The following is a 13,230-nucleotide window of genomic DNA, read 5'->3' on the forward strand; positions in this document are numbered from 1 at the left end:
GGAAACATAAGTAGAACACAGCTACCCCCAAACTGAAATTTAAGAATAGTATAAACACTAGTGCTTTTTAATCTACAAAAGGCCTTACAAGACATAAAACCAGAAGCCTGATATGTGCTGAACCATCAGCATCACTTATTGCTGTATATGGAAGGAATCAAACTAATGGCTTAGGCCAACTGTCTTCGACTGTTATATCCAACAGCATTGTACCATAGAAAAGCGTTGTGTCAGACAGTATTACTTACTCACACATCTGTTATCATCTATCAGTATTCTGTCCCCTCTACACGAACAGTTCACTCGTCCATCAGGAGTCAGAAGGCATAAATCATGACAACCTCCGTTCATTTGTGCACAAGGAGATAATTCACCTGAAAAACAAACAATAAAAGATGGATTCTGTTTTATTAGATTTCAGGGACCAATGTCTTTGAGAGAGCAAAGATCACCATATCTCAGATTCATGGGCAACTAATTCCTGTTTTGTAAGGAAGATAAAAACGTTCATATGCCTCAGAGGTTGGCATATTAAAAATAAACAAATGGAGTTACTGCTAATATAGTCATTAAAAAAACACACCACATTCAAAAACTATAAATACTTGAAAAGAAATCATTTAACTACCATTAAATGAGCAGAACACTCATTACAGAAAATAGTCATTCAATAATATTTAACTACTTGGGGAAGAGGTTATATCCCATCTTTTGTTAACAGTTCCTACAAAAAAAAGAAAGGTTATGAAGCACGGTAAAATGTTTTAACTTTGTTAAAATTAAGCAAAATTCTTGAAATGAAAGGAATTAACAAAATAACTTGTTTTGTAACTTACAACTGTTAGTATCATTGGCAACGGCAATAATGCCCATTGGCTGATGTGGGATATCAGAACGAAGGACTTTTGTATCTCCTCCTGTATATTTACTGGAACGCAGAATAGCTCTTCTCACCCAATCTGACCAAAAGATATAATCGTCATATACAGCCAGGCTGAGAAAGGTGCCTGGTCCAGATTTGACAATTACCTAGAATACATAAGTACAGAAGAGAAACATGAAGAGGAGAGCTGTTTCTGAGTGAGCAATCTTAAAAGTGCAAACACTGACTCACTTCATAGTTTTAGACAAAACACTTATTCTTCTATACTTAAAGCAACTGGAAAAGTAAGATAACATCACTTACTTAAAATAATTCAAAAGAATGCTATGAAATTTAACTTATATATTTACACTTCAGAGTTTCAGAACTTAAATGCAAGTGCCCATCCATTGCTCTAGGCATCTATTCTATAAGACAAAAGTCACAATTTACATAAATGTGATTGTAAAAATACCACCTCAGCATACCAACTGCTTAATAGCCTGAACAAAACAGAAAAAGAGATACTGTAGCTTGGCTGAACAGTCTAAAACTTCTGAGTCTTTATGAATCAATGTGAGAAGCATGTTTCAAAACAAAGTGTTCACCACTATTATCATATTAGAAGTCTCAACCCAAGACAAAATGTATTTGTTAAGTGCTTTAGGATTACCGAATGACAACAAAAAATCTCCTAAGTCATTATATTACTGTTAGATATCAGAATTTAAAACCTAGAAAGAAAATATGAACTGCAGTTCACTATATAGAAGGTTTGAATGACACTGAACAAGTGAAAATTATAGAAATACAGTGAATTTAATCTCGGCCTAAGTTACAGCTTTTCTAAAGTAAGTTCATTCTTTTTATATATCAGAATTAAAAAATTAACATATATAGTTTCTGATCAGAAGAACGCAATGCAGTCTTTAATTAGGCCTCTAGCCTAAAATTTTGGCTGAATAGCAAAATTATTGGAAAGGAGTCATTATTTCTGCACTAGAATTTTTGAAAGGTAATGAAAATACATAATATTCTGATTGTATTTATTGCACTGTATTCTTCCACACTTCTCTGGGATAATTAGTAACTTAGGTATATATATGAACTGGGAACAGCTCTTCTGACCCAGGCTGTCATGAAAAACTGCATCTATGTATGAAGCTGTTGCTTACCATAGGTAAGTTGGGATAAAACCAGAAAAGGGGTATCTTTCTTTTAAAAACTCAGAGATAATTTTTTTGTTTTTATAATCATCAATGTTCAATTTATCTCTATCTAGGCCACCACAGTTTTCCATCTGCTTCATGTCCTTCTTATTCTTTCCCAATGGCACCTTTAGTAATGACACATGTTTATGGAAATCAGCTTGAAACACAGAGGATAATTATCTGCATGCACACAGCACATCTGATGCATTTGAGCTATCCATGCTGACTGCACGTGGGCTGCACTGTGTACGCAGAGCCACCGGTACACTACTCAGCCTGCTCACGTGTGGACACTGCGTACCATTTTTTCTTTTTTTAATGCTGGCAGAAGAAGGAAGAAATAATGGTCAGTCCCATAGAAAGAAAAAAAAAATCTTCCCACCATTTAAAGAATTCGCCTAAAACATAGGATGCTCAAAATTCATTTTCTGGAAGAATAAAACATTTGTTCCCCACTTCCCTTGCACTATGCCTTGGAGATTAAGGCGTTCTAACTACGCACTATTCAGTGCCAAGTATGCTTTAGTGGCAGGCTGTTCACATCTATGGCAGTAAGTGGGCTATGCCCAAGAACACGGCTGGGCGCTGGACAGGCCTCCATCTACGCTAAATTGTCACAGCCTCCAGAACAGAGTGGCTTGCACACAAAACGCCCTTGCGAATGACCTTGGACTGACTCGATGCCAAACTACACCCAAAAACTGCATGGAAAGAGTGCTAATTACAGTGGGCCAAGTTCAGTCACACAAGCGTTTTGACAGGTTACTAATGTACATAATTGGATTCCAGTACACATGAGCATTCCTGCGCATGTAGCTATAGATCTCTTATAGACATAGTGTCAAAATTATTTATATTAATCAGATAATTATATCAAATTCCAGTCAACTACATACATTAATATTTTAAGCTAAGTATTTGACTATTTGTAAAAAGAATTGACCAGCAAATACAAAGATTTTTTCCTGTGATAAATTCCCCCCAAACACAACTTTTTTCTAACCAACCTTCTTTCAAAATTAAAAATGTTAAAAGATAAGCAGAAATGTTTTAATCGCAAAAAGAAATTTGAAACCCAAGGTGCAGCTTTTAACTTCATAAAGAAGTTTATAAGTATGATAAATCACAGTTTGGACAATGCAGTGTCCCTTTGTTATAAAATACCATGATGTTACACTACAGTTAACTCTACAATGCAACACAGCATACTGAGCTGGGCCACATGTATTTATGCATGTAGAAATCTCACTCTTAGGGGGACAAGTGTGAAAAATTTGCCAGGGATGATTGTTAGGACTCCTTCCTCAACTTGGAAACGATACCTTCATTTGGAAGTATTCTATGAATAACTTCCTGATAATCAGAATTAATACATAGCAGTCCTCTTATCTCTTCTGCATTTCTGCACATTCACTGTAAGACACATTTCATAATATCCTCCTAAAAGCATATGCTATTCACATTCAAATACATTTCAGAAAAGAAGCATAATCTCTATTATGTCTTTATAGAACCGACTATACCATTTGATACCATTGATCATGTATCTTTCTGAAAGATCTGTAGCAAATCTGGCCATACTGATTTTCCAATCCTGTATTTGCCCTCCATGACGGTGTGAAAACTGTCCTAGTTTAAAGATTTTTTTTCACAAATGATGACAAAGAAAGCCCTACTCTGTTTAGTGTTCTATGTCCCTTCACACTGCCGTCGTTCTTCTCAGACTGTAAGAAAAGAATGTAAATTCATTACAGAAGCTATCACCCTTGTTCACTCTTGGCAGATTTGAGATCTAAATAAAGGGTCACAAAAGCCAACATCCAGGAGCACTCTTCAATGATGGTCGTAGAATTTCAGGGTCTCCTCTATTATGTCACAGCATTATTCTAGGACATTGGTCTTATTTCTACCATCTACAAGAAAAGAGTTCATATTTCCACCAGCTTTAAGCCAACCTTACAGCCCTTTCATCATTCTAGTTTATAGAAGGTGTCTGAGAATGATTGACAAATTTCTTTATCTTGATAGCATTCTTGGATGATCGGAATTAACTGATAATGAAAGTCTTCTTTCATCTTTAAAAGTCATTTCATCCTTTGGTCACCCACCAAATCATGTTTAAGAGGTTTCAATGTCAACCAAATTTGCTGTATATCAGGTCTGTTCTAAGTTTTTCTGTCATCTGTGTTTCTAAATCTCATATTCAGTAAAGCTGAGGTTGATTTTCTCAGCAGCGTCTACAGCTATCACCGGACAGAGACAGGTCCCATCTGGGATGGCCTGGGAGAGGTAGTCAGCATGAAAGAGTCTGCCCATTTTTTCTTTACAGATTGCTTGTCTGCAACAAAAATAATGATGGAAGCCAATACTTGTAAATTTATTCCTCTAAGTTAATGATAGCAATTTGATAAGATTTGTATCAAGACACAAGAAGGCTGCTGCAGCCCTTCAAGAAAAGGGCATACCCGAGTACATAATACAGAAAGGAAAGCCAACAGAGAATTGGTGATCACTATTCAAGCATAAGAAAAATCGTATTTTCAAATTGTAAATTTACATGTTACTCACTAATTGTTCTATTTCCACCTGGATAAATACACAGGCAAAAATACTTACCATGACATCTGATTGGAGGAAAAAAATCATTAATAATTCTGGTTAACATATTTATAAGTGAAAAGGGACTAGATGATGAAGTGACAAAGTTTGCTGTCAAAACTCAATTATTCATAATACTGAAGATACAGACCAATTGTAAATATCTGCAGAAGTATCTCACAATATAGATTGGGAAGTGAGTAGTAAATGAAATTCAGTGGACATGAAGGTAAAATGATGCACATGGGCAAAACATCACTGAGGTCACTGAAGCGACAGTTCTCTGAAAATCTCAACTCTGCTCACAGACAGCTGAGTAGGAATCTATGCTATAAAACCATGAGCAGCACAAAGAACTGGGAATGGTTTTCTGTTCTTTGTCTCTTCTAGTCAAAGAAAAATAGCAGGAGACAGTTTAAAAATGAACAAAAAAAGTACTTCAAAAACATTCAGTGGAAGTCATTGCCACAGGACGTTAATGATAAAAGTTGCCTTGTTCCTATGCTCTTCCTTGGTCACCCACTAACTCTCAGTGCTCTTTAGCCTGACTTACTACGACTGGTCTTATGTACCAAGTCTGTGCAAACCAAAATTATAAAAGTTTTCCAACTTGAACATATTTTTGTAGGATCCAAATCTTCACTAATTCCAAATCCCTCCAACGGACATGTAGGTATCAGAGCTTCTCAACAGTTTTTTGCTTCGTATCCTAAGGAAATGAAGCATATTCATATTGTGTGTTCACCCATCATTTCCTTCTCTAATGTTCTTTGTGGTTGTTAGTCAATTAGAAAACAAAACAAATGAACAGTAAAGACTCCAAGATAATCAACTTACTGTAAGTTTTATATAAACTGGTGGCTAGGTAGAAGCAAATGACCTCAGTGCTCCCCCGAGGGGAAAAAAGGCAAAACTGTCTTTATTTATCCCATCTGGAAGCATGTAGTTTATCACCGCAAGCATAATGCCAGTTTATCAGTAATCATCCAACTGCAGCACATGCTGCCTGTTGTCCACTTAAGGGTGGGTTAGCTGCACCGCAAAGGTGCAACCGCTGTGTGCACTGAGCGGGAGGGAAAAAGCACACAGCTTCATGAGCAAGTAAGCATCACTATTTCACAGAATATCGGATATTGGAATATATGGAAAAACTTTTTTAACGTGTGTAAAAGAATACTAGGAAAAAAGAACTGGAAAGGATTAACATCAACTATCAAATTCAGTCAAGCATAACGCAGACTACAATGCAATAGGGGTTTAATTTGTGAAGCCCACACTCATTCACTCCCAGAAACTATTGCAGTACTGTACAAGTACTTTAGTACAAAAGACAAAAAACAACAAAAAGCACATTGTGCAACAGGAAGAAAGCTGGAAAAATCATGGGCATCCACAATGGTTTAGGTCACAGAAAGGAGAGAAATGTGGCACCGAACGAATGTGCACAGATGGTTGAAAATGGCAATGCATTGCCGTGCTGCATTAGAAATCTGAACAGTTTTTCTGAAATATAAACCAAAACCAGTCATATAGAGATTCCTGTTTTGACGTATTTTATCATATGTCTAAAATGATAAAATTTTGCAACTTCATGTGGAATGCAGAATCTTAAAACATTCAGGGAACCTGAATAAAAGACATCCCTACTGCTTCTGCCTATTCCAGGCAACAAGCCATTTTACACTATGTGTTTCAATGTTGAATGATACAGGCACCCAGCTGAAGCCAGTATTTTGAGCCCTAAATAATAAGAGATCAAAAGTTCTCTCTGCTTCCTGAAATGAGATAAGGGATTGGGGTGGGGGGGTGTCACAACTCGGAATGTAATTTTAACTATGATCCTTGCTATGTCTTTCAGTTCTCTAGATAATGTTTGGTGCAACATATAGGTGCTCTAGATCCGAGAGATCTGTAAGTTGCATAGGTAGACATGAATTCTTCACAGGATACTATAATTTATTTATGTCAGTCTCCTTATTAGATTGTCTTTAAGAATTAAATTCAAAACAATTCTTAGCATGGTAAAGCTTAAGTTTTATAGAAAGAGAGGGTTTTTTTAAAATGAATGCCTACAGTTAATGGATCAGCTTATAGTATTAGCTGCTTTTAAGCATTTTAATTTTTAACTCTAATGAATGACTTACTGATAATAGGCTCTTTGGAAATGCTTAATAAATGGGCATAGCAATCTAAGAAAGCTTTTAAAAGTTTTTAAGGGCTCTTTACTCTTCTAAAGATACCCAAATCTACTTACAGGTCTATAACAGAATGACAAAAGCTAGTATAGAAAACTACATTTAAAAAGATTAAAACTAGTATCAACTTAAAGTCAATTGCCTAATAAAATAATTAAAAAAAATTAAATAAAATCATTAGCCTAAAAATAAATTAGATGAATATCACAAAGCCCAGTCTCACAGAATTGACTTATCCTTTACCAAGAAACAAGAAGTTATTGTGTTATAATGTAGAGCACAACATCAATCTAAAATTACCTAATGTATTTCATTCTTTCAAATGAAAAATATAAAATAGTATGCCAGATTTACTGTTCTGTACTGAATACTGTTTTTCAAATAAGCCTAACAAAGGATCCTAAAGAAAAGGTAGTATGTGGAACTGTGATACAGGGAAATTAGCTGCACAGCCAGGGAAAAAAAACCCTACATTTTGGCAAGTTGTAACTTTTATGTACATGATTTAGTCACTTAAAAACACAGACCTAGGGCAGACTGGTTTTGGTTGTTACTGATGTTGCTTTTATAATGATCTTGTTTCATTGGCAAAATAAAAAACATTATCTGTTCCTAGATAAACGAATCCACTATGTAAAGAATTTCTTCTCCATGAAATGTCCCAGTAGGGCCAGTTACTTAGTCCAAAGAAAGGAAACTTCTCTTCTCTTCCTTTCCCCTCCCTGAACCACTTCTGAAAAAGGCAGGGGTAGAAGGGCCATTGGCTAGGTGCGTGGGAAAGATCTCTATTTCAGGAAAAGACCACCTATAGATTGCCTATACCCATAGTTTGCAGTGTAGCTTGTATTACTGCAGGAGAAGGCTTCACCTAGCTCTACAGTGCTGATTTTCATCACTTTCTAATTTGGAGTCTTAATGCAGCTGAAAAATCACACACACAAATTAACTAAAAAAGAGGATGCAAGCTGATTTTCATGGAGGAAGAGAAACCAGAAGAAAGCTAAGGAGTTTCCCCTTTCTTGTCAATCACTACTATGCCCTACTGAAAAACATGAACATGCTTAAAGTTACTAAATAATAATATTAAGCATCTTTCCAAATAGAAAGTATGAGGAAACCTAAGGCCAAAAATATGTACCACTACAAGTTCATCTGGTTACAATTTATGAGAGCACCAGCTTTTTTGTTGTTCATGTTAAATATCACAATCCACCTGAATAAAAAACATATTTTCATCATTCTATAATGCACTGATTTTCTTTTCATTTATTATGTCTTTCAAAGAATCATATGAAAGAACTATACAACACGGACACTATTCGTAAAATCATAGCAAACAAAATCAAAAGTACTTTCTCTTTCAAGGATTAATTTAAACTTTTGTTCCCCCATTCTAGAAATGAACATGTTTATGACACTGAAAGGCAAACCGCAAGGCTAAACTTTCAGTGTTCCAGCTACTATTTACAGTTGCAGTGTAGACAAAAGATGTATTAAGCACTTGAGTTTAACATGCCTGTAATTTTCAGCCTTTAAACCAGTCTCAGTGATAAATTACCCATTCACCAGTTTTGGTAACATCAGCACATGTAAATGATATTTTTTGTGATTATGAAAATAGGTATAGCACCAATTAAAATTTTTAAACCACGTTCACCGTCAGCCTTTATATCTTTCTTAATTTTTGGTTAAATATATTCTGTATCGGTTTATAGATAAATGTAACAAGGATAATGCATACTGAGGTAGTTTCTTTTTTCATGTCCATTACTGAAGCATCAGAGTGCTACTGGCTACCTGGCTTTTATAGCTACCTGAATAATTTAAACTATCCTTTAAATACTAGTGTAACACTTCTTTTTCCAGTGTTCTGGAATCTTGCCAGTGTTTTAAATATTGTAGAAAATCAAGATTAGTGATTTAAGGTCCTTACTGCTTCTTTGAAAACTCCTAAGTGAAAGCTAACCAGTTCTGTTGATTTTACAATGTTTGTTTTAGCAATTTTTGGTTAACATCTTCCATAGGTACCATCCAAATGGAACTTATTTTTATCCCTGTAAATTATGACTGTATTAACCAGCTTCTTTGTAACTACAGCAATATTAATTAAACAGTACCATTTTTCTACATCATAAGTGGCAATGACAATCCTCATCTAATGTTTAGCTTTTAGGGCGATATTTTTCTAATTTTGTGGGTTCCTGAGGTGCTATAAATAATCTTTTTTTCCATTATTTTAGGAGTCATTTTTGTTTTCCTTAACACCTTTATCAGTTAATTATTTCTATCATCAGCCTACTATTTCAGCAAATAGACCCAAACTAACAGTGTTGGATCTCTATCAACCAGCTACCTAGGTCACATGGATTAGAGGATTTTATTGTCATTGGTTACACAGTCCCTGTCATTAAGCTCAATCTTAGTGTTACTTTACAGAACTACTTAAAGAAAGCAACTCACCAGCATCAATGGTGTCAGTTCCCTTGCACTGCAGCTAACTAATCCTGCAGGCTCGAAAATGAGAGAAAAAGGGGAAAGGACTGGGGGTTGGGTGGGAGGGAAATAACTCTCACATTTATTTTTTGAAAAGGAAGATCTGAGAGAGGAGAACAAGAAATGTTTAATTACTACAGTGATCTTTCTGGCTCAAACAAAACCCTGCATATCTTAGTAGCAAAAAGTATTCTTCCAAACTTATAAGAATACCCCTGCAACCAAAAACTATCATTAAAATATTGGCTTCATACAAAAAAACAGTAAACCCTAACATTCTTTTCAAAAGAAACAATTCAATACTTCTAAATTATTTTCTGATCCTTTTACCAGATTATTACAGTGAGTAGAATAAAGAAAGAAGCTCCTACCTGAAAGAAAATTCACTAAGTTACATTAGCATTTCCTATTCTATTATATAGCTTCTATCTTTGTTAACCTAAGTGAAACTAGAAAGCAATGAAGCAGAGACAGTGAGGAAAAGGGCAACCATTCTTCAGTGGCAGTTGATTGCAGCACCTTGCTGAAACATCCTACAAAAATCTCAGATCACCGGAATTTTGGGATGATTATTTGAATTATCATAATTTTGCAGAAACCAGAGATCTCGTCAAGCTGGACAGCACACCAATAAAGAAGAACAACTGCCCTGGAAATACTATTTCACCAGATCAATAACACAATTTCATGGTTGCATTCTGGTTTGATATAAGAATGCATCAACAAGGTGATGAGCAACTCTGCTGAAGCACTAATACTGAGGCTGGTCAACACAGGTAAAGTGCATCTGCACATTTAAATGAAGAAGCCTGGTGTGGTTTTTTTTTGCTATAAATGACAATCCCTGTCTAAACAATGTGAAAAAAGTGTTTTCAGAATTCAGGACAACCCCAATTCTCTTTTTGGCATTTCTATGCAAACTGTATTGAAAAGACAGTGCATTATCTTCTGCTTAAACTTTGTTTTTGTTGTTATAAATTTTATGCTCCTGATTATTCTCCTGTTCTTCACAGGGATATAACAAAACATTGATGGAAGGACATCTTTGCTGAAAATTTTGAGGAAATTTCTTTTGTCTTGATGTTTCTTCTGATATAATTGGTATCTGACACCTGTCACAGATAGTGAATTTGATTAGCTGTCCCGTCATGTCTATGTGTTTCTATTCGGACTTGCTATTGACATAGCTGTTGAAGATCTGGACTTTGAGTTTATGAACATTTGGATATGTGGCACAATCCAGACTTTGAAATTTCTTTGCAGTGTGGCACTAATCTTGGCCTTGAAGTTTTGAAACTAAATCATATTCTGAAAGTATGGCTATATTTTTCATGGCATCTAGCTCCCATACTTTAGATTTCTCTATTTATTGACATGTAACACATCATACGTACAAAAGAAAAATATGGCGTGCATCCTAGCCGTGATAACAGCACAATTGCTCTTAATTCTGTATGTAAGTTGCTATATCCTGAAAAAAATGTCCATGGAAGTATTTCTGGAAAACTAGCATTTTCCTCTGCAGAAGTTTTTTGAACTTGGAACCTGTTTTCTCGCTCACAAACAGAATGGTGCAACTGATACCTCGCATGTCTTTGTACAGGTTACCTGCTCTGCTATTCTGCAGAGCAGACTTAAGGAGATCGCCCTTAAAGACAATAGGCTGAAAGCTAGTTCATTGTTCTCTGAAATCTAAGCTCTTTGCTCTAACAAAGTTCTGAGCTGACATCCTACTAGACTGTAGTTCAAAGGACTTTACAAAAGCAGTATGTTTCATGCTCAAAGATATTTAAGGTGGGAAGAGGTGAAGAGAATGATGCAGAGCAAAAGCATCTGTGAAGAAACAGGCTCAGAAAACACTTCTTCACATCGAGAAGACAGTAACCTAAAAATCTAAATCCTCTGCATGATACTTTGCTCATTCGGGCCATCATTCTTCCTTCTTCTTTTCATGACAGCCCTATGCCACAGGCTACAGGGGATTCTGTTTCCTGGGGTGAATTCCAGAGCTATTGGTTAAACTTACCACAGAGCAATCACTGCTCACCGAATGGCTCAAGTTCCTAAACATCTGTCTAGTTGAGTCTCTTGAAATTGATACCATCACAGGACAACTAATAGTAGTACAGCTTTATATAGGTCTAACCTACCTGAGCTCCTCAAAAAACTTCTAAAGAACATGTTGCATTCAGCTTATTACTTGCAGGACCTTTTCTGTTACTGTAATAGGGAAGGGGATTTAAAAGGGTAGAAAGTCAAATCAAGAGACAATATACTAGAAATGCTGGAATTTTCACAGTTCAGATAATTTTTCATATAAGAAATGGGAAAGAGGAGCTAAAAGCGGAACTAATGTTTTCATCTCACAGAGACACAAATTTTGAAGAATCATATGACTAGTTTGTTTTGCTAATACAAACTGAAAGCCAGAGGCCTGACAAAAAGGGTGAGATTTTAGGAATGGTTTCTGCCACAAAGTTGGATCATCTCCCATTTCATTACTGGGAGGTGCATGAGGGGTATTTTGTTCATGGAAAAATACAACTGTTTCCACATAGCCTACTAATTATACTGTAACTTAACTGACATCATATTCAAAACCTCAATTAAAATGGGATCAAGAAAGCAAAACTAAACACTACAGCAAAATGGAAAAGAAACAGATCTATATGAGACCGAGGCATACTTCAGAAAGCAGAAATGCAGACAAAATGAAGTGAATAGGAAAAAAAGCATTAATTCTGACAGAAAAAATGAAAGGAAACAATTAAAAAAAATCTCTGTAGAACTAGAAGAGAAACAAAAGAATACCTAACTTAAAAAAAAGTATTTATAAGAAAGCAGTTAAAGAAAGTATAGAAAATAGAGAAAATGATTTTTAAAATCTTTTACTACCGAAGATCTAAAGAAGGTATTTTTCTCTTTTTTATTAGATTTAACAAATACAATAGTCACTGAATAACTTAGCAGACTGAGACAGTGATGTACTCCAGTAAAGCAAGTCACTGGAATGAAATGGTAGGTATATAAGTATTTATATATATTCTTAAACACCTGGAGGTTAAGGATAAGTGTCTGACGTTGTAATAAACCTGCATTCAAACAGAATGAAATATTATCACAAGTTCCTGCCTGTGAAAGAAATAATGCATATTTTAAATAGTTTTTTTTTTTTAATTGGTCAATGAGCTTTACTTTATAGAACAGTTTGTCATTTACATGAGAATTACAACAAAGTAGATGAATATATCACATGATACAATAACTTCCAAAAAACTCTATAAAGCACTGTCAGTCTTCAGGAATGATAGTAAAGTAGAAGATAAAGGAGACGATATAATTTATCAGGATTTTCAAATTGTGATCAAAGTCCTACAAAGGAAACACTTACAAAAGTTGATTAATATGAGAGAAACAGGTAATTTCTTATACCAAAAATACAACGTAAGCGTAGGAAGAAATCTTGTATTTTAGGATGTCAACATGTCCCTCAAGATACTCTAGTGTGGTAGACAGCAAACTGAGGAAATTTGCAGATGCATAATTTATTCAAACTAGTCAGATATAAGAACAGGTAAGACTGAAGGTATTTTAGGAGAACTGGTAAGTGAAACAGAATCAAAGAAACACATCAACAAATGCTAGCTATTAAGCAAAGAGATAATTTGAGCTATTTATACACTTTCAGAAATTAATTAGGAACTCCAAGATTATTGCATGCAACCCAGTTAAAACCTTTGATTACTTATATTTAGTAACATAAGAGATGGAATAAAAAAAAAAATCTGCAAATACTATTTAGCCATTACATGGTTCAATATAGATTAAAATTACCTTTACATATGGCACACCATGTGTAGTTCTGTTACAT

General features: G+C 35.1%; 1 protein-coding gene across 1 annotated transcript in view; it reads right to left on the reverse strand.

The window, feature by feature from the left end:
* Positions 1–13,230, reverse strand: part of LRP1B (LDL receptor related protein 1B) — a 752,762-nt gene that overhangs the window by 147,884 nt on the left and 591,648 nt on the right. The window contains exons 44-45 of the mRNA XM_067299399.1: positions 837–1,029; positions 249–374 (exon numbers count right to left, since the gene is read on the reverse strand). Of these exons, the coding sequence (XP_067155500.1) occupies positions 249–374; positions 837–1,029 (319 nt within the window). The remainder of the gene's footprint in view (positions 1–248; positions 375–836; positions 1,030–13,230) is intronic.

Source organism: Apteryx mantelli, chromosome 6, assembly GCF_036417845.1.
Source record: "Apteryx mantelli isolate bAptMan1 chromosome 6, bAptMan1.hap1, whole genome shotgun sequence".
Taxonomy (NCBI): Eukaryota; Metazoa; Chordata; class Aves; order Apterygiformes; family Apterygidae; genus Apteryx; species Apteryx mantelli.